Raw genomic sequence first — 21161 nt, 5'->3', positions numbered from 1 at the left:
CCATCCTTTCCCTGGCTCACAGGCTGAGAGCAAGCAAGCAGGCCAGAGTGTCTTCCGACGGGGACTCCTGAACCGGCTGCAGCAGGAGTACCAGGCTCGGGAGCAGCTGCGAGCCCGGTCCCTGCAGGGCTGGGTCTGCTATGTCACCTTTATCTGCAACATCTTTGATTACCTGAGGGTGAGGCCCCGGTAGTCACCCTGTGCAGCAGAGACAGCCTGTCTCCTTCAGCCACTAAACCAGTGCTCTGGTCTCCACTCTCCCCCCACAGGTGAACAACATGCCCATGATGGCCCTGGTGAACCCCGTCTATGACTGCCTCTTCCGGCTGGCCCAGCCTGACAGTCTGAACAAGGAGGAAGAGGTGGGTGACCCGTTCGGACAGCTGTGGAGGGGGGGGGGCAGTCTCAGATGCCTGTTGTCCATGGAGGCATCCGAGAGCATCACTTCTTAGGGTAGGAGCCTGGTGGGGACATGCGAGGCCTGCCTCAGTTCCAGGATAAGCTGCCAGGCCTGGAATTTATCCAGAACAGAGCAGCCAAAACCTACAGGCTCAGAGGCTTTATCCCCAGTAGGAAAGCTAACCTGTGATAAGAATCCAGCTGTGGATACACATGGCCCAGAAACCCATCAGTTAGGCAGGTGAGGAGAGGGGTAGAAAGGCTGGGTTAAGTGGCAGCTTACAGAGAGGGCCTGCACCCAGCCTGGCCCAAGAGACCTTAGGTAAGTCCTGAACTGGTCTCCTTTCATGTAAAATGTGGCTAATACCCACCAGGTGGTGTGAGGATGACAGGAGAAAATGAGCATTTGGGGCCAAGCACGGAACCCTGCAAGCGCTCCGTTCACGGCTGCTCGGTGATGGGCTGGCACTGCCTTGGGGGTCACCTCCCACTGCCCTCCCCCACAGGTGGACTGCCTGGTGCTCCAGCTGCATCGGGTGGGGGAGCAGCTGGAGAAGATGAACCGACAGCGCATGGATGAGCTCTTTGTCCTGATCCGGGATGGCTTCCTGCTCCCAAGTGGCCTCAGCTCCCTGGCCCAGCTGCTGCTGCTGGAGATCATCGAATTTCGGGCAGCCGGCTGGAAGACGACCCCGGCTGCCCACAAGTATTACTATAGCGAGGTCTCCGACTAGGCCTCCCAGTCAGGCTGCCGCACCAGAAGCACCAGCCTCTCACCTACCCGACTTCCTGCCTCTCCCAAAGACTGTCCTTCCAGACTTTCAACAGCTCCTGAGCGGTTTCCCACTTATGCTGTGGTCCTGCCCCGAGCACCTTCCCTTCTGGATTCGGGAACTGGGGAAAACACCAAACAGACTTGCCCCCCACTGTCCCATCACCTCCAACCTGGGCCAGGCAGAGAAATGCAGCTTCTAAGAACCACTGCCTTGTGTAGCCACTGGTGCAACAGCCATCTTGGTGCCTCAGTTTCCCCATCTGTAAAATGGGTACCCATAGCTACTGGTGGGATACTTTGGGATATCAAGGGGCAGAGCACAAGTCCCACCAGAGAGTGCTTTTTACATTTTGTACAAGGACCACTTCGGAAGCAAACATATTTCTAGTCGGTTTTAGTAAACGGCAGCACCCCATCACATGCTACACCAGTTCAGGGTGACAGTTTTCTAATAAAGCTTTTCTAACATTAAAACTGCTTCCTTTTGTATCATCCTAAGTTCTACCCCCGAATTGAGGGGAGAGACTGGATGGGCCCTAAGTTTCCTGCAGGAAATCTAAAGTGGTATGTTCCTTCATTGTAAGGAGATGGGATAGGAAGAGCAAGTTCTAGGCCCGAAAGAAAGGACTAACAAGCAATACATATGTTGCTCCATCCTTATGAGGCCCGCCTGCCCTGAAAAAGGAACGACACCCTCAACCCTTAAGTGTTTCATTACTTCTTGCAGCAAAGAGCCCCGGGCTCCTCCCAGGGCCCCTACCCTCCCTCTACCACCAGCGGTAGTGAGCCAGCGCACGGTTGGCCTCGGCCATCTTGTGCATGTCATGCTTCTTCTTGATCACAGGGCCCTGGTTGTGAAAAGCCTCCAGCAGCTCATGGGACAACTTCTCCGGCATCAGCACCCGCCGGTGCTTCTTCTCCCGGCACTCAGTAATCATCCACTTCATGGCCAGGAAGCGACGGCGCCGGTCGGCTAGTGGCACGGGGACCTGAAGGAGACAAGACGTGGGCAAGTTAGTCCAAGAACTTGCCAGGCCTGCAGCCTCCTTCCTCCCTAAGCTGTAAGGGGTAGCCACAGGTTCCCTCTGACCCAGCCTTGGCAACGCTCCTGAGAAGAAGGGCCTCACTTCTCCTCTTGTGAGTTACCCACACCCGAGTGACCTCAGTGTAGCAGACACAAAGGCGTTCATTGAGCAAACGCTCATTAAGCACAGACCTCTTTCACCTCTAAACGGAACCTTAGCCAAGTTGATACAAACGTCAACTGGGAAAAGCCCCATCGAGCTGGGGTGACTCAGCTAACTCAGATCACAGGTGCCTATAAACACAATCCTCTTGTCCAAAAATTATCTGCTAGACCACCACTATATACCACGTACCACACAAGACCCCAGGGACACAGTCATTAACGAGAGTCTCTTCCCTTGTGAAGTTTATGTTTAAAAAGCAGATGATGGGTGCCTGGGTGGCTCAGTCGGTTAAGCATCCGACTTCGGTTCAGGTCACGATCTCACGGTTTGTGGGTTCAAGCCCTGCATCGGGCTCTGTGCTGACAGCTCAGAGCCTGGAGCCTGCTTCAGATTCTGTGTCTCCTTCTCTCTGCCCCTCCCCCACTCATGCTCTCTGTCTTTCAAAAATAAAACAAATTAAAAAAAAAAAAAAAAGATGAGAACACTGGCTTATAACAATGATGTGTAATTAAGTGCAGTAACAGACCCCTCATTCAGTTCAGGAAATGGTGATGAAGCATCAGTTACAGGTCAAGCGCTACTCTAGACACCGGGAGATGAAGAGGAGTTATAAACACAGTCCCTCACTGCAAGAAGCTTACAATTTAGAACAGGGCATAGTGGACAGAATGGGGGTGGGGTGGGCTTCCAGAAAAAGTAATTCGGATGATTCTTTGCTCTCTTCCCCTCCCATCTTCGGCCTGTGAGTTTTACACTAGGACTCCGACGAGCAGATTCTGACAGAACCTAGTCCCTATAAAACTATCAATCTTGGCCTTGCTCTGGACCCTCCCCCTCGCAAGTACCCCCCCAACCATCTTGTTTCATGGGTGGGCAGCCCTGCGTTCCGGCCCTGACCACTCACTTGGTAGAAATGGCCGCCTCTGAGGATGGGTACCAGCCCAATCACAGGCTCACAGTTTTTCAGCGCTTGGTGGAAGATGGTATAGGGGTTGCGTTCGATGGATGCCCGTTCCTCTGCAGAGGCAGCATGGTACTTCTCGAACTGCTTCCTTTTCACAGCTTCCAGAGTCTGCAAAGGCATACATTGAAAGACACCGCACCAGCCTCCCTACAGGGTTTTCCCAGTTGAGCTAGTACCTTGCCCTTTACTCCTCCCATCCTGCTCTCCTACAACAGTGCAGCTCCTCTCTCAGAACTTCTAAGGCAAAGTTCCTAAGTGCCTCCCTCTTTCTGAGCGAGGACCAGGCAAACAGGCCAAGATTTGTGATTGGGGGAGTGAATGGTGGTGGCCGACTCCTGCAGGATGTATTAAAGTCACCACCTCCACCCATACATAGGAAGGTCATTCTAATGGCAGGTATGTGAATTTGTGCTTTTTTATGCTAAAGTGAAAGCCACATACAAAGCTGTAAGAAAGCAGACGGGAGACGAGCTGCTTACCTGCGCCATGAGGGATCTGGCCAGGACTTTGTTTCCTCCTTTCATTATCATGTTGGTGAATTTACTTCAAGAAGAAAAGCAACACGTTTAGGTTTCCAAGGCCTAGGATTCCACAGAATCCTAACTGCAGACCCTCCCTGGTATAGTCCCAGTCTGTGGAACAGAAGTATTTGCTTCCATCTGACCTGATCACTGGGTCTTCAAACACAGAGCTTGTTTTCGACGCTGGGGCAGCTTTGATATGCTGAGTCTTCCTGAGTTCCCGCTCATACTTCTCCTCCTCCGTCAGCTCTGCCAATGGCTTACGGTAATATTCTTTGTCAACCTGTGGATCCTTGTATTCAGGACCATAGCGGCTCCCCCTCACCTGGGTTAGCCTAAGAGGGGGGAAGAGGAAGAGGCGGGCAAAAGTTGACCCCACAAGAGAAAAGGCCTTACTTAATAGGCATGTTTGCCAACCCGTCGAGGAGAGAGAGGCAGGGAGAGCGTTAGGCAAACCTGAACGCAGTAATTCTGGCTCTTGTCCCAAGAGGTAAGTAAACTCCCCCCAAAAAGGCCAAGAAAGTCTCCCCCTCGTCAAGTGCCAACGGTAAGGAGAGCCTCCTGAAATCACAGGATAGGCGCCCCGCCTAGGCAGCTCTCCCCCCACCTCTCCCAACACAGAAAATCCCAGCACTGAGCTCTTTTCGTAAGACCGCACTTTCAGCTTCCAACCAGAACCCCATCGCCGGGAACAATCACGAAACCTTCACACTGGCCCAAAGTCACGCAGCTAATTCAGAGTCTTGGACCCAGGTGTCCTGGCCCGCAGGCTCTGTCCAGGTCCCCGCACGGTCCGCTTGTGGTCCTTTCCTTCCCTGCAGGTCTCTCCGTGAAGACCCAAGCGGCCCCCCGGCTTCCCGCCGCCCTCCTACCCTGGAAACCGCAGGAGACGATTCCGTACGCCCAGCGCCAGAACCGGCCACCCTCGCGCAGCCTTCACCGCGGGCGCAGCCATCTTGGCTGGCCACGAGGACCCCAACAGGGCCGTCCTCGGCGTGCCTGAGCGAGGGACGGCAGGCGGGGAAAAAGCTCCACAGGGTCCTAAATCTGTGCGTCACCCTATTAGTCCGGGCGTTAAGAGTCTCTCACTCCGAGGTCCAAAGGGAAGAATCGAAAGGAAACATTCGGCTTCTCATCCGTCGCAGTCTGATTCGACCGTCGGCGGCGGGGCTCTCTCCTCTCAGGCCCCATGCACGCCCCGCCCCGGCTCATCTCTTGCAAGTTCTCGCGAGGTTTGAGGCCGCAGGGCCGGCCCGGGCGGCTGCAATATGGCGGAGGCGGAAGGGGAGAGCCTGGAGTCCTGGCTGAGTGAGTAGCCGCGGCCGCTTCTGTCTGTCCTCGAGCCCCCTCGCCGCCCCCGCTGCCCCCCCTACACCTCCTCCCAGGGTCCAGTGGCGGCGTCTCCTAGCAGCTCGCGCTTCGGCTTGCCCTCGCCGCAAGCTGTCAGCGATCACGCCCCTTCCCCAGCAGGGCGCCCGGTCCCCCTCCCGGCGCCTCCTCCCACTGCTGCGCGCGGCGGCGGGAGCTGCGTGCTGTCCCGGCCCCGCGGGCTGCGGAGAAGCGTCAGCTAAGTGCTCCCGGCTGACATGCATCGGCGATTTGGGGACATTGTGGTGGGGCCCCGCTTCTCAGACCCCCGTGCCTCAGTCTCAGACCGAGGGAAAAGCCGCGGATTGGGGCTGAAACTTCGGGAGCGGTGGGCACCAGTGAGTATACACATACTGCTTCAGAATTGCGACCATGCATTTGAGAAGTGGCCGCTTCGCTGAGGCAGAATGTTTGAAGTGAGAATAATCCAAAGTAGGGTAAAGAACAGAGCTCCATTTTCCTGCAGCGGCCAAAGCTTGGTTATGTCTGTGTTGGGAGACACACACACTTGAACACCTTAACGAGTCATCGTCGATAGCGTACTCTGAGCAAAGCTGAGGAACACAGCCTAGTGCTGTAGTTAGAGCGGCCTTTGCTCTAATTGCTAAATCATATTTCTGTTAAGGAAATACAGGTTAACCTTGTTAGCAGGTAGTACTCTGCTGAAGGGTTAATAAGTTAACTTTCCTATGGGCTAGAAGAGGCCCTTGGAGGCCTCTTTAAGTGAACACAGATTGGGCAGGATGGTGACAGGTAGGATGCCTAGAGATTGCCTTGCGCAGAGACCTCTTATGTACCAGAGCCTCCAGGCTGTTTCCTCCAATGGCCTGAGCTTTCTTAATAAGAACCCCCCTTCAGGTTGTTGAACCCAGGTTACATTTGCAAAATCTGCAGTTGCAGGCAGGTCACAGTCTTCTGTATATATGGAACTGTTCTCTAAGGAGCTCAAAGCACTCCAAAGACACTCATTTAATTCATTTATCAAGTATCCTAGTGAAGCAGGTACTAATGGCACCATTTCACAAAAAGAGGACACCCTGACTCTAATCAAACCACTCGTCCAGAGACATCTAACCAGATATAGATATAACTACACTGGAATTGGATGTTGTTGTTTTTTAAGTTTATTTATTTTGAGAGAGAGAGAGAATCCCAAGCAGCCTCTGTGCTGCCAGTGCAGAGCCCATCCCAGGGCTCAATCCCACGAACCGTGATAACATGAGCCGAGCTGAAATCAAGAGTCAGATGCCCAACTGACAGAGCCACCCGTGGGTCCCTGAAATTTGTTTGATTCATGAATATGAATAGGGACGTTGAAGTAATTTGATTTAACCTGAGTTTAATAGACTAGATTTAGAGTTATATTTTGAAATAGGAGAGGGACAGACCTGTTTTTGAGGGAGAGTAGAGATTGTGAGTGGGGGAAGGACAATGGTGTCTGTAGACTTTAGAGCTGATACTGGCCTTTGATTTTTCCCATTAGAGTGACATTAGGGGCAGTGTTCAGATTCCTTCCATTCTTATGCGTCATTCACCTTCACAGTTCTTGTGACTTATTGGTGTGAACTTGGCCAGGTGAACGAACCAGTGCTTGGGGTTTAGCACTATTTTAGTCTAGGTCCTTGTCACTCTGTGGATTGCCAGAATTATTATAGAAGCCTCTACTGGGCCCAATGCTTCAGGTGTCTCCCCACGTCCCTTCTGTCCACTTGGCATTCTGCTCCCAGAAGAGCACTTCTGTGGAATCAGGTCGTCCCACTGCCGCACGCCTCCTGCCGCCTCTTGGTGGCTTCCTGAGCGTCTTCTTGCTTTGCTAAGTCAGATGTGTTCTTGTCCCATCAGCACACATTGCTCTCCTTCCCTGGAAACCCTGTTCTCCTTTGCTTAACTGAATGCTTTAAAACCCATCCCAGATTCTCCTTGTCCACGGACTGTCTCTTGATGACTTCAGCCTTTTCTGAATTCCTGTCATTACTATAATCAGTCCATAAGAAATACCTGTTATGTGGGGCGCCCGGGTGGCTCAGTCGGTTAAGCATCCGACTTCAGCTCAGGTCATGATCTCACAGTTGGTGGGTTCAGGCCCCCCATCAGGCTCTGTTGACAGCTCAGAGCCTGAAGCCTGCTTCGGGTTCTGTGTCTCCCTCTCCCTCTGCCCCTCGTCTGCTCATGCTCTGTTTCTGTCTCAAAAATTAGTAAACATAAAAAGATTTTTAAGAAATACCTGTTATGTGAGGTATTATTAAAATTAATTAAGTTCAATCTGTCTTTGCCTTAAGTTCGGTAAAGGCGATCCTGGAGTGGATAAAGCATTATTAAAAAGATACAGGTACAAGGCAAGAACTGTAAATGCTAAAATGCAGGCAGTTTCTTCAGGAAATTGGGGAGAAGTGGAATGGAAACATGATTCTGTCAGTGAGGAGGTAGCATTTGATCCAGCCCTTAAAGACTGGGGAGAACTGGCTAAGAAAACACTGGATGGTGATGTAAATAGAGAAACCATATAGGAACAGGTTTTTGGCTGGTTCAGGCAGGTAGTTCCAGTAGGAGTGTGGTGGGAGAGAAACCTGGGAAGTTAGAACCAAATTCTGGAAAAGCTGGAATTCCAGCTCAAAAAGCTTAAATTTCGACAGTTATCAGGTCCCCGTTCTTACCGTCTCTCGTGAAATCAGTGTTTTACAAGGGTTAGTATAGGGGTTTTATATAGGATGGCCAGGAGAAATTCAAGAAGCAGGTGAAGAAGGGGTTGGGGTAGGGGCAGAGGTAAGAAAGGAAGGAGAGATTTAAAAAGATTTTGAGGGGGGACACCTGGGTGGCTTAGTCGGTTAAGCGTCTGACTTTTGATTTTGGCTGTGAAATCAAACCCGATGGCGGGCTCTGTGGTGACAGCATAGAGCCTGCTTGGGATTCTGTCTGCCCATTCCGTGCTTGTGCTTGCTGGATAAATAGATAGACCTTGAGAAGGAAGGGACCCTAGGTTGATGGAAATGGGTAAGAGGGAAGGAGTCAACAATGGGGGTTCAAATCCGGATGCCTGGATGTGGGGGCAAAAGGAGTTTTTGAATGATGGCACCATTTTTCTTTAATTTTTTTTAATGTTTTATTTATTTTTGAGAGAGAGACAGCGTGAGAGGGGGACAGAGGATCCAAAGTGAACTCCGTGCTGACAGCAGTGAGCCCAGTGTGGAGCTCAAACTCATGAACCGTGTGATCATGACCCGAGCAGAAACCGAGTCGGATGCTCAACCAACTGAGCCACCCAGACACCCCATGATGGCACCATTTATAGAAATAGGGAAGTCAGGAAGGAGAAGTAATGAGCTTGTTTTAAAACTTGTTTCTGTAACAAATCATATACTCTAATTTTTTGCTCTGGTTATTTTGCACGTGTTGCACCAACAGAGTATAACCTCCTCAAGGCTAGGCTCTGAGTCTTGGACTTTTTCTGTAGTCCCTCTATGGCCAAATGCTCTGTACTTAGTTTTCCTTTAGTTACGTTATTGATTGATTGAATAATATAGTACAATACAGTTGATCTGTGTACTTCATTTTCTGTGAGCACTTAACAAAGACTTGGTGACTAAGGCCCTCTTGATTCAAGACCCTAGCACTGAGGGCTGACTCTTGATTGCTTTTCCATCCTGTATTCTTGCCTCTCTTAATCTCTCAGTAATATGTTACATAGAATTTGTCATCTGTGAAATGTTTGAGCTGTGTTGGGACTGGGTAGCCAGTGTTGCCCCTACTTGAACCATCCCCACTTGACCTTTTGAGGCCCCACAACAGTCAAAACTAGTGTTGGAACTAAGCTGAAAAATGAGAGCAGAAAATCTAGATGCACAGACACACAAGAGAATAAGGCTTTCAAGAAAGACCTGAAAATAGAAACCTTGAGTCAAAGTAGAGTCCAGGGCTAGTTCTAGAGGGTGGGGTCGACAGGTGAGGCTGTGGTGTCAGCTCTGTGCCAGGTAATAGAGCTTGTTTTGTGGGTGGAAAGTTGTGTGCATCTGCTGGAGGGAGGCAGTGGGCAAATGGAGAGATCGAGTCACCCAGAAGTATCCCCAGTTTTCTTCCAGTTCCCAAGGGTGCTGTGGTCAGCTTCCTGAGGAGGCTGGAGAGCTGGAGCAGATACTCAGAACCAGGACTGACCATTGCTGAACAGGGGCTGTTTGTGCCCACATGTAGGCAGAGAGCTCCCTGCAGAGTTGCAGTAGAAAGGTCTGTCCAGATGAAAGGAAGTGGGATTCTGGAGAAGTTGAACCCAAGTGAGAAGGGGGTGGGCGTATACTTGGAAGCAGAAGTGCTACAAGAATGACAGGAGGCCTGGGGGGAACACGTGTGGTGACGGTCCATTGCTCATGCACGTGTGGGGGCAGGGGAGCATCCGTGCAGCACTCCCCGCCGTCCTTTTCCAGTTGTGAACAGTGCAAGTGAATGCGTTAGTCTTTCTTACGCCATGAAGCACGTGACTCTTCTCAAAATGATAATAGCAGCGATGGGAGGGGTATGGCTTCTCAGACCATCTTCTTTTTGCATCCTTCAGCTTCTTGATGTCATGTGAGAACTTTAAGCGTCTCAAATGATGGGGATTAGTAACACAGCCATGCTAACACCTGAGAAGATATCAGGCAACTGATGGGAGAAACATGGGGCTTCTGGAAGGTGACAGCTTGTAGGTCACCATGGCAATAAATAGCCACTCTTGACGGAATTAAATTAATTTGCTTCCTTTCTAGCTTGACATTTTAAAGGGCCTGCTAATTCTCTCTTCATGATTGAGGACAGACATTTCTCTTTTCCTCCAAATCGGAGCTCAAAGCATCAGAATCTTCTTGCGATCAGAGCAGAAACACTGCCAGGCACGCGCGCTGCGTCTGTGGGTCCTGCGCGCCGCGTCTGTGGGTCCTGCGCGCCTTCCCTCTGCCTCCGGGTGGCGTCTGCTGACTTCTTGCACCTCAGAGCCCTCTTTGGGGCAGGGCGGGGGTGGGGAGATGCTGGGAGGCCTTGTTAGGATTTGGTCACGGAGCAAGTGATTTTTGATATTAGGAAAAAGGAAGTTAAGAAAACACAGTCACGAGAAACCAGAATTCAAGAACTTCTGACAACACCCCTTGTGTGGAGGGGCTTTTTCAAGGTTCTCTTGCTCTGCTTTTGGCACTTGTGGAAATGTGTGGGAGTATGGGGATTTAAAAACGATTTACGCCTTCAGCCTTCCATTCCTCTTCTGAACCTGAAGTCCTAAATTTAGCAAACAGCTTGAGAGTGCTTTCTGGAAGAGGCAGACTCCAAGATCTGAATCAGAGGTGGGAACACCCTTAACCACCCCTAGCAAGGTTCTGGGGGATAACAGGGGAGAGGGGACCCCACCAAATATTAGGAGACTTGACATTTAGCACGTGGATTTTAAACCCTCAATGATCCCTCTGAGAACTCTCCAACACTTGTCTTTGTCCTTAATCATAGGAGACCACTTATTTTTTTATTCTTTTATTATTATTTTCAAAAAAAATGTTTCAAGTTTCTTTCTTTATTTTGAAAGAGAGAGAACGAGAGCGAGCAGGGAAGGGGCAGAGAGAGAGAATCCCAAGCAGGCTCCTCACTGTTTGCAGCCAGATGTGGGGCTCTAACTCACAAACCGAGAGATCATGACCTGAGCTGAAATCAAGAATTTGATGCTTAACTAACAGAGCCACCCAGGTGCCCCATAGAAGGTCATTTAAACTGTAGGGGCGGTCTGTATCTGCGGTCCTGGGGATGGAGCACGATGATTGGTGTTCAGTAGGGGCTCATTAAATATTAGTTTCACTTAAAAGGATGACATCGTGGGGGTGCCTGGGTGGCTCAGTCGGTTAAGCGTCCGACTTCAGCTCAGGTCATGATCTCACACTCTGTGAATTCGAGCCCTGCTCAGGCTCTGTGCTGACAGCTCAGAGCCTGGAGCCTGCTTCAGATTCTGTGTCTCCCCCTCTCTCTGCCCCTCCCCTGCTCATGCTCTGTCTCTCTTTGTCTCAAAAATAAATAAAAAGATTAAAAAAAAATTTTTTTTAAAGGATGACATTGTGTACAATTTAAAAAACATTTAAAGCGTTAAGGAAAGTTGGGTCTTGAAAAAATGTTTGAAGGGCACATAGGAAATACATTTCCTAAGTATATATATATATATTTTTATCAAGTATCACCTGACTTTAATTTCTCCAGGAAACACTTCTTGATAACTCCTACTTGCTTAATAGCTTATTTTTATGTAACTAGAATTATTTATACTTATTTGTTACATTAAGCATTTTTGCAGATATCAGTTTGAAGATTTTTATCATTTGTGTTTATAATTATTCATCTGTACTATCAACCGTGGTCAACTCTAAGCTTTGCAAGGCTGAGAATTTGTTTTCCCTTTCATCTGTGACTTTCAAAATACTGGACTGACCTGTTGAGGATTTTCTTATCAGAAAAGAAATGTGGAAACAAACTTAGCTTCACATCAATGCCTAAAAATTGTTGGAACACTTTCCATTGTGTCCTCAATTGTCCTCCGCTTTGCTCTGTCCCAAGATAAAGCCACCAATCCTTCCAACCGCCAGGAGGACTGGGAATACATAATTGGCTTCTGTGATCAGATCAACAAAGAGCTTGAAGGGTGAGTCTCAAAGCTGTTGGGAGGCAAGTGGGAGAGAGCTGACTGTAGAAGTAAAAACTGGCCAAGGAGGGCCAGTCACGTGGTCCCAGGGTCGGTGCCTGAAAGCAGGGTATGCTTGTCTCCCAGGCCACAGATCGCTGTCCGACTGCTGGCCCATAAGATCCAGTCTCCACAGGAATGGGAGGCAGTCCAGGCCCTGACGGTATGTGGTTTCATTGCGATGGTGCATTTCAGTGAGCCCAGGCCTTTCCTCATGCGCCCACTGGGTTCTCTGGGGTTTTCATGGCTCACGTCCTAAGGCAGCTGGAAGTCCCTGATACTAGATCTATCTGGAGCGCGTTCTGTAAACTGTCCCACGAATGCGTATGACTGAAGTGCAGTCCCTGCACCATGGCCACCGGTCTTGTGGGAGAAGCTGAGTGGCTAAGGGAAGGAGCCAGAGGCAGGAGCCCTGAGCCCAGGGTGGAGCCCAGAGGCGGCTTCTTGAAGAGATGCTAAAAGCTGTGTTGCCAGTTAAGAGTTAGCCAACTAAAGGAAAACGAGGCAAGTAAAAAGTTGTTCTGTAGCTAAAAGTGACGCTAGCTCCTGCTGAAGGCACCACCGACAGGTGGAACTTAGTGTTTATTCAAAGGGGACAAGTGCGGCACTGAGCCAGAGGTGGCTGAGCTCACAGGATTCCTAGGTTCTCCCCGGCTTCAGCCGGGTCATGCATGGGAAGGGCGCTCAGACGGCTCACGTGCACACCTCTGTTGCGTTCACTGCAGAGAGAAGGCCTTATAAAACAATGCTTCTCAACCTGGAGTGGGTTTCCTCTCCAGGGGACCTGTGGCAGTGTCTAGAAGCACTTTTGGGTGTCACGTGTCATGGGGCATTACTAGTATCTAGTGACTAGAGGCCAGGGATGTTGCTGAACATCTTACAATGTAGAGGACGGGCTTCCACAACAAAGAATGGCCCAGAACGTCAGTAGCGATATGCTGGAAAACCCCTACTTTACAAAGTCAGAAGCCAAAAAAGGGAACACTGGGGTGGAGCTCTCCTGGGCATAAACTGCAGGCCCCAGGGCCCCAGGAGGCACCGAAAACTTAAGGTAGTTTATGTGCCTCAGAAGGAAAATCGATGGGAGCAGGGAGGGAAAATATGTCTTTGAAAAAGAAAACTGTTTAAATATTATCTTCCATCTTCCCCAAACATTGATCAGCTTATAGCAAGAGCCCTGGACCCAGAGTCACAGAAACTTTCTGTCTCTGGGCCTCAGTTTCCTCATCTAAATGATGAGGGCGGAATCTTGCAAGCAGGCACTTTCTACGACAGACATTCATCTGTCTTGGTATCTGGGTCCCAGTGCTTTGTTCTTGAGTTCCTATTCGGCTTCCCCAGAAGAGGTTTAAGGGGCCCAAGGTGTCCGTGATCCTGTTGCCCTGATGCTTGGGGGGGGGGGGGGGCAGTGCACACAAACTTCCCGATCGGTTTCTTCCTTGTGAAGGTCTAGTCACTGTGATCTATGTGCAGGGTCCTGGCTGAGCGCCAGCTCCGACCCTCACCCGCACTGAGCACCTCCCCTCCATGTGGCTGTAGGTGCTGGAGGCGTGTATGAAGAACTGTGGCAGGAGATTTCATAATGAAGTAGGAAAGTTCCGGTTTTTGAATGAGTTAATCAAAGTCGTCTCTCCAAAGGTCAGTCAGTGGCGGTTTTCTCATTTCTAGGAACTCCTTTCGTGTTCCTCCCCCTCTCCCGTCTTACTGGCTTCACCTTGCAGCCGGCATCTCCACAGAGCTGTCTTTAGAGAGCTGTCCACATCTTGTCCTCAGAGAGCTAGGCCCTGAGTGTAGCAGGGTGACCATGAGGCCACAGGGACAGGCAGCCCTCTGATGGACTCCTGGCCTTAATGTGACAGGTGATGTGGCCGCAGGTGTTAACACGCACCCTGGCTGGGGGCGGGGGGGGGGGGGGGGGGAGGGGGGCTCCTGGGACCGCGGTCACTTTTCTTTGGTCCGTCTTCCGTAGGTCTAAGGAGTTACTCTTCTCATCACTCAGCCGCTCAGCTTCTGTTGCTCGCTGGTGTTGCTTCAGCTCTAGGCACCACTTAAAGCACAGGGAGCAATTTTTCATACTTCAGACATTCTCATTAATTCCCCTGAGATAAATTGCCATTGTTTCTGGGAGATGGTGCATGGAAACTGCCTGTCTGAGCAGACTGTAGCCCTGATAGATCCTGCTCTGCCACGGTGGTGTCCTTCTATGTCACACACACCGGACACCTGCCGCTCTGGGACAGGCCTGAAGACTGGGGCTAACCAGCCACCTTTCATTGCCGTGAAGAGAGCTTTCCCATGGTCTCTGCCTCTGACACCAGTTACGAGGTTTTTCCCTATTTCCTTTTGCCTCTTAGTACCTGGGGGACAGGGTGTCTGAGAAAGTGAAGACCAAGGTGATCGAGCTGCTTTACAGCTGGACATTGGCCCTGCCAGAAGAAACAAAGATCAAGGATGCTTATCACATGTTGAAGAGACAGGGTATGTGCTTACCTTCCCTCGGCCTTCCGAGCAGCCCCAGAGGCTGGTTAAGGCCAGGAAGAATGAGGGGGTGTCTGCCATCCCCTCCTGAAGGGAAGATCCTGGGAAGGGCTCAGCTGCGGTTTGATAGGTTGAGATGGTCCTCACCCCTTGCAGGTCCTGGTCACAGGGCTGTGCCCGCCCTCGTTGTGTGAGGAACGGCCACAAGGTGACCCCAGCCTGAGCAGACACTCCGCCCCCTTATGTTCCCTTTCAGGCATAGTGCAGTCTGACCCACTGATCCCCGTGGACAGGACACTGATCCCCTCTCCACCACCTCGTCCCAAAAACCCTGTTTTTGATGATGAGGAGAAATCCAAGGTAAAGTGCATCCCAGCCGATAGCGTCCTCAGATGAGGTGTGGGCTCACTCAGTGCCACGGGAGCTCCGGTTCCTCTGCGGTCTCCCAGGTGGGGTGTTACCTTTCCCTTTACCTTCGGTACCTCCTCTTCCAGCTTTTAGCCAAGTTGTTGAAAAGCAAAAACCCAGATGACCTACAAGAGGCCAACAAGCTCATCAAGTCCATGGTGAAGGAAGTGAGTGGGCCCTGGGCCTTGGGGCGGAGGAACTCTTGACCACAGAACAATAGTCCCTTCCCCTGGTGTGAGGCCTGCTGCTTGCCCTTGCCCCCAGCCCTCATCTGGAGAGGCCAGAGAGCGGGAGGCGCACTGGAGCTTCTGGGGGGAGAATGGACTAGAGGAGCAAACCTGGATGGGGCCAGCCTGGGGGGTAGGGCGGGCCGTTATTTTAAAAGAAAAAGTGCGTCAGGACTGGGACTTGTGTTTCCCAAGAACCGTGCATGAAAAGGAGCTTCCACTGGGACTGGCCTCTGCGCGTGTCCTCTGGTGCAGTCCTTGCTGTGGGGCATCAGGGGCCGTGGGATGAGTCTAGTTGAGCTTTTTCTCCTTGATCATCTTCGATACAGGACGAGGCACGGATCCAGAAGGTGACCAAGCGTCTGCACACTTTAGAGGAGGTTAATAACAACGTAAAGCTGCTCAATGAGATGCTGCTTCATTACAGCAAAGAGGATTCTTCAGAGGCAGATAAAGAGCTCATGAAGGTAGGCGCGTCTCCGGGGGGCTGGGCTCTGGGAACGGGGGCCAGCCTTTGCTCAGTACCTGCCATTCCTCATTAGCACGGCAGCCGGGTGGCGGTGGGAGCAGTGACACCCCCATTTTACACGAGCTGTGGCTAACTCAGGCTAGAAGAGCCGTGTGTACACCCGAGTCTGTGTGGCCCCGCGGACCCACCATCAGGGCTCACTTCTCTCTGCCTCAGGGACATTTGGGTAGAGAGACCCACCCTGTGCCCCCTGACGCTGCTGCACCTTAGTCCTTGGTCACATAGATGCTCTGAATTCTGAGGCGTGTGCTCACCTCGGGGACAGGAAGGGACACACTCCCACTGGTCCTAAGCAGACCTTTCGGGTGATCCACCGTGGTGACAGCTGGGAGCAGGAAGATGTGTGCTCTGAGCCCAGTTCTGCCGGTAACTGACCATGGCACTAGAGGAGCCCCCTGAGCGCCTGGACGTGAACACCGCACCGGAGGATTTCCAAGGGACTTTGTAGCTCTCATTTTTAGGTCTGGGACTCTTTCAGGAGCTGTTTGATCGGTGTGAGAATAAGAGGCGGACATTATTCAAACTAGCCAGTGAGACAGAGGACAATGACAATAGTTTGGGTGAGTTCAAGAGTAGTTGGCAAGGATGACCCAGGAATGTGGGTTTGGCCCGGAGGCGTGGAGTGGGGGAGTGTCATGGCCTGGAATGAGAAGTACCTCTTTTCTGCTCTAGGGGACATCCTCCAGGCCAGTGACAACCTCTCCCGGGTCATCAGCTCTTACAAAACAGTCGTTGAAGGGCAGGTGGTCAATGGTGAGGTAGCCACCTCAGCCATTCCAGACTCTGAAGGTAAAGTGTTCCAGTTCTCCATTCTGGACCCGTCCAGACCAGCCCCGGGCCCCACCACCGAGCCATCCAGACCAGCCGTGGGCCCTGCCACCGAGCCATGAGCCCCGAGCGCTTGACCCACAAGCCATCCTGCAGGGCCCGAGGGGATTCTGAGCCACTCCAAGTGGTCCTCCAGCTTCCCAGAGGCCAGGAGCTGTGGATAGGGTTTTCTTTGCTTGCTTCTTTTCACTGTTGCCCAGGCTGGAGGCCGCGCTCAGGGTTCTGCTTCCTTCTGTGCAGCCACTAGAGTGGCCCCTAATCAGTCCCGTCCCCCTCCATTCGCCCATCCAGGAAACCACTCCAGGGACCAAGGCACTCTCATCGACCTTGCTGAGTTGGACACACCAAGCAGCTCATCCTCAGTGTCGGCCCCGGCCCCTGCCCCACCGTCCTCCGGCATCCCTATCCTCCCTCCACCCCCCCAGACCTCAGGCCCTGGGCGCAGCCACCCATCCAGTCATGCCGAGGCCGCCCTGGGACCCAACAGCACAAGCAATGCCCTCTGCCTGCTGGACGAGGAGCTGCTCTGCTTGGGTGTGTCCTGGAGGGGCCAGCAGAGCAAAAAGGCGTGTGGAATCGGGAGGAGGGCTGAGGGGTGGCTGTGTACTTAGCAGAGGTGGAGAAGGGGGCTTCAGGTGGAGGGATAGAGTCCAGTTCAGTGGCCTTCAGGGCAGTCTGCACCCAGGCTCCAGCGTGGACGCAGTGGACTGTCTTGCTCTGCTCCCCACCTCTGCGCCCCCCGCCCCCCACCACATACGGAACATAAGGACTGAAGAGAATCCCTCTCCCCTGGAGGCTGCCTGGGGGAAAACCTACCCGCCTGTCACCCCTTGATGCTCATTTTGTCATGTGACCTTCCCTGGGTGAGGTGGGACTGCCCAAGGCAGAGCCCCTTCTCACCATCATCTTCTGTTTTCAGGCCTTGCTGATCCAGCCCCCACTGCCCCTCCCACAGAGTCAGCTGGAAACAGCCAATGGCCCCTGTTCCAGGTAGGGACATAGGGGACATCACTAAAATGCTCGACGAGCTTCACTTCTCTTTCCCGACTCATCCTCAGCCCCAGTTGGCTGCAGCCAACTGCGGCGACTGTCCTTACTCCTTGGGGCACTGCCCTGCGTGCATTTAGGAACGTGGATCACATCCAAGGGCTGGCCTTGGCCTCAGGAAGCTGCTCGTCCAGTGGTGGGGTCACAGGGCCCCCAGGGAAGGGGGCCAGAGTTGGAGACCGGAAACCTGCCATCTGCGGCAGACCCCTCCACAGCCTTTGCTCATGCACTTTCCATCCCTAACAGAACGAGCAGCTGGACCTGGACTTTGGCGGCCCCGAGCCCGGGAGTGCTGCCGCCAGCCCCTCGGATGGGCCTCTCGTCCCGCCCTCAGCACCGTCCGCGGGCAGCTCCCAGGCTCCACTGCCGCCCTCCTTCCCAGCTCCTGCGGTCCCAGCCAGTGTTCCCGCCCCCAAACCAGGCTCCTTCTTGTTCCCAACTGGACCGGCCCCAGCCCTCAAGGCTGAGCCCACAGCCCTCGGGTACCACGGCTCGGCTTTGGGCGATAGCACCCTGCACCAGCTGGATGCCCTTGATCATCTTCTTGAAGAGACCAGAGCGTAATGAGTGGGGGAGAGCTGGGTTGGGGAGGGCTGGACCTGGGTTTGGCAGAACCAGGGGCAGCTCCAGAGGGTCTGGGGATGTGCCCTTTTGGCCTACTGAGTCAGGTGGGAATCTGGAAACGGTGGGAGGTGGGGTAAGAACCGCTCTGCCTGGTGGGAAGGGGAGAGGTGCTTTGAGGGGTTGGCGCTATAGCTTCCCCAGGTCTCTGACTTGCCTTGTCCTCCTTCCTGCCTCTCAGGACATCAGGTCTGGTGAAACCCGTCTCCTCCATCTTCTTCCCTGGGGCCACCACCTCCCCTCTGGTCCCCACCAGCACCACTGCTCGGCCTCTCCTCCCCTTCTCCCCTGGGCCCAGCAGTCCTCTCTTCCAGCCCCAGGGCAGCCCCATGAAGGGGCCAGAGCTCTCCCTGGCCAGTGTCCATGTTCCCCTGGAATCTATCAAGCCTAGTAAGTGTCGGAAGCATGGGGCAGGAGGGGATGTGGGGCCCAGGCTGTGGGGTCATAGGGAGTGAGGGGCGGGCACAGGCCGTCTGCCCAGGTCCCTTAGAGCCAGACATGACCCGCTTCCCTGCTGTCTTGGGTCTCTCCTTGTTGCCACTGGACTCTTGGGAGGTTCTGAGAGGCTCTTTCCCAGATTCTTGCAAGGAGCCTGCTGGCCACAGGGTTGCCCGGTCCTGCCCACTTGGCTGTGGCCAACACCCTCTGGGCTCTGTGAGGTTTCTCCTTCACCCACATGATCTCTCCTCACAGGCAGCGCCCTTCCTGTGACAGCCTATGATAAAAATGGCTTCCGCATCCTCTTCCACTTTGCCAAGGAGTGTCCGCCTGGACGGCCTGATGTGCTGGTGGTGGTAGTGTCCATGCTGAACACAGCTCCCTTGCCCATCAAGAGCATCGTGCTGCAGGCCGCAGTGCCAAAGGTACCCCTGGCTTCCTGGGGCCTCTAGAGGCAGAAGTAGCCTTATCTTGAACCCACTGGGTTGAGGGGCCCTGAGGCCAGCAGGCAGCAGCCATGTGTCCATTGTGACTCCAGTAGGCTCCCTCCTAGGGGCACCTGCCATCTCTCTTCAAAGGAGCTTCTCTTTTTCTTCAGTCAATGAAGGTGAAGTTACAGCCACCCTCTGGGACAGAGCTGTCTCCATTTAGTCCCATCCAGCCGCCTGCAGCCATCACCCAGGTCATGCTGCTGGCCAATCCGCTGAAGGTGAGCTAGAACCAAGGTCCATCCTGAAGCCCCAGCTGCCCCAGATTAGGACCTCTGCCTCCCAGTTTGAAGTGCCGTGATACCGCAGCGTTAACTGTGTCCCTTCCCTACCCTGGTTCAGTGGCCGAGTGAGCCTGGGGTGGTGAGGGGAGCACAGAAAGGGCCCCAAGGTTTGAGGAGAAGAGGAGGTCTCACACGCTTGCCCCTTTGTCACAGGAGAAAGCGAGGCTTCGGTATAGGCTGACCTTCGCCCTGGGAGAGCAGCTGAGCACAGAGGTGGGCGAGGTGGACCAATTCCCTCCTGTGGAACAGTGGGGTAACCTATGACCCCAGAGGACTCCGTGTCACCTCCGCATTGAAGCTCAGGCAGGCTGCCACAAGACAGGAGGGCTCTCTGGTCCAGTCATTCTCCACATCCTGACTGCAGTGCTTAGAGCTTTGATACGGAACAGGGGCCCTGGGCATTGCTGCTGGGAGCCAAGCTGCTGCTGTGATGATCTCTCATTGGCCCCCTAAAAGGACCTGGTTTTTTTGTCTACCTGTGTGACTTGAAGTGGCCATGTGCTGTCAGGGGTGGGGAGTGGCTCCAGACTCTGCACTATTGCCCTGGGAACGTGGACCCAAGGCAGGGGAGTAGGTTTTTTCCTCCCATGCTGGCATCCTGATGCCATAAGGGGGGAGGGCTCTAAAGAGACTTGGCACCCTCCCTCAAGGACCGTGTTCTCACACCCCCCCCACAGAGGCCTCAGCCCCCTCATCACTACTTTGTGCTTCCCCTGCTGGCAGGCTCCTCTTGGGAGGTAGGCAAAGCCCAGTGGTCCCAAGTGGCCCTGGGCATAGAGAAGTTGACGTACTACCGAGTCTCCAGCCCTGCCTTCCATGGGCAGCAGCATCCTGGAATGGCCGCTGGGTGAAGAGTTGTGTGCTCGTCTCTGGTGGTTGCAGGCTGTGTCCTATGGACATCGCAGTGGGATATGAAACTCAGCCTATTAGAAACAGAACTTGGCCTTGTGGCAGCCAAAACTAGGGATACAAAAGAAAACGGAAGAGAACCAGTGTCTCCCCTTCTCTGGAAGCAGGTACTCAAAGCTTTCTGGGAAAAGTGTGCCTCCTGCCTTGGGAATAGGCCATCCTACTCACTACCTCTTGCTTGGCATGAAATAAACTGCTCTCCTGCCCTTTGAGTCTCTGAAGGAGAGGACAACTCCCATCATCCTCTGCATTCTCCTGCTTAGGCTTCCCCCTCTTCCCACCATTTGGCCTGTGGTATGGCATGTATTTGGGAACAGGCAGCCTCAGGGTCAGGCATATTGCACTAGACTTCTTACCTGTTGCCTAGGAACCTTGACTGTCCCCAGCTGCTGAGGGGCATGTCCACAAGATACGGGGTCTGGAGGTGGTGAGATTAGGAGCTGTGCTTGAATCGAGTCACCAGACCCTAGTGCTTCGGCAGTGCTCAACCTCCGACCGCTTGTCCGAGTTGCTCCTTCTACCAGGTGCACGTGGGCCAGGGACTCCAGGCCTCACAGGGCAAGAAAGGGACAACCACCAGCTGAGGAAAGAGCACTCAGCTCATCTGGGCTTAGCTGGATGGCTCCAAGCCATCTCTGGGGAAAGGTGGCACATGCCACAATCCCTGATCCCTCCCTGCACTTTGCCAGGTTTCCTTACTGTATCAGAAGGTCCTCTCCCGCTTCCTTTCCAGCTTCCGCAAGCAGAATTCACTGCTTATTAGAACAGGTCAAAAGTGAATCCATTCACAACATACAGAGTAAATCCAAGAGCTTTCCAAAAGCCAGCTGCTAGCAGCCCTGGGAAGGTTTACGGGATTACTGTGTGAAAATACACCTTTATAATAAGCTTTAGACATTAAAATTGAGTGTTACTACTGAGGTCACTGCTTTGTGACAAATGGCTGTATACGATATCCCAACTCTGCTGCCCTTGTTCTGCTGCATGTCAAATAAAATCATTTTTGCCGTA

The 21161-nt window shown here is 52.9% G+C and overlaps 3 protein-coding genes across 10 annotated transcripts in view; 2 read left to right on the top strand and 1 right to left on the bottom strand.

The window, feature by feature from the left end:
* Nucleotides 1-1648, top strand: part of MIF4GD (MIF4G domain containing) — a 6432-nt gene extending 4784 nt beyond the window's left edge. For 3 of the 4 annotated variants that reach the window (XM_043585258.1, XM_043585256.1, XM_043585257.1), the window contains exons 4-6: nt 23-178; nt 270-362; nt 906-1648. In XM_043585258.1, the coding sequence (XP_043441193.1) occupies nt 23-178; nt 270-362; nt 906-1133 (477 nt within the window). In that variant the 3' untranslated portion in view covers nt 1134-1648. The remainder of the gene's footprint in view (nt 1-22; nt 179-269; nt 363-905) is intronic. The other variant, XM_043585259.1, reaches the window with a different exon arrangement.
* On the bottom strand, nt 1554-5047 carry MRPS7 (mitochondrial ribosomal protein S7). Of its 3 annotated transcripts, none has more exons than XM_043585254.1 (5): nt 4939-5047; nt 3993-4184; nt 3808-3871; nt 3269-3436; nt 1554-2163 (listed from the first exon to the last, which is right to left on the bottom strand). In XM_043585254.1, exons 1-5 carry the CDS (start codon nt 4983-4985, stop codon nt 1942-1944), a joined length of 693 nt encoding a protein of 230 aa, XP_043441189.1. In that variant the 5' UTR covers nt 4986-5047; the 3' UTR covers nt 1554-1941. The 3 variants fall into 3 exon arrangements, with proteins under 3 accessions (XP_043441189.1, XP_043441188.1, XP_043441190.1); XM_043585253.1 differs by having other exon boundaries at nt 4722-4945; XM_043585255.1 differs by lacking the exon at nt 4939-5047 and adding an exon at nt 4489-4703.
* GGA3 (golgi associated, gamma adaptin ear containing, ARF binding protein 3) lies at nt 5044-21161 on the top strand. 3 transcript variants are annotated; one of them, XM_043585244.1, is made up of 17 exons: nt 5044-5157; nt 11770-11854; nt 11981-12056; nt 13433-13531; nt 14248-14371; nt 14628-14731; nt 14866-14946; nt 15336-15473; nt 16014-16095; nt 16208-16324; nt 16655-16897; nt 17283-17353; nt 17657-17970; nt 18213-18421; nt 18725-18894; nt 19068-19178; nt 19395-21161. In XM_043585244.1, exons 1-17 carry the CDS (start codon nt 5118-5120, stop codon nt 19503-19505), a joined length of 2175 nt encoding a protein of 724 aa, XP_043441179.1. In that variant the 5' UTR covers nt 5044-5117; the 3' UTR covers nt 19506-21161. The 3 variants fall into 3 exon arrangements, with proteins under 3 accessions (XP_043441179.1, XP_043441180.1, XP_043441181.1); XM_043585246.1 differs by lacking the exon at nt 5044-5157 and adding an exon at nt 5450-5555; XM_043585245.1 differs by lacking the exon at nt 16655-16897.

Source organism: Prionailurus bengalensis, chromosome E1, assembly GCF_016509475.1.
Source record: "Prionailurus bengalensis isolate Pbe53 chromosome E1, Fcat_Pben_1.1_paternal_pri, whole genome shotgun sequence".
Classification (NCBI taxonomy): domain Eukaryota; kingdom Metazoa; phylum Chordata; class Mammalia; order Carnivora; family Felidae; genus Prionailurus; species Prionailurus bengalensis.
The sequence above is the reverse complement of the archived record's forward strand: the minus strand, read 5'-3'. Positions and strand labels throughout refer to the sequence as shown.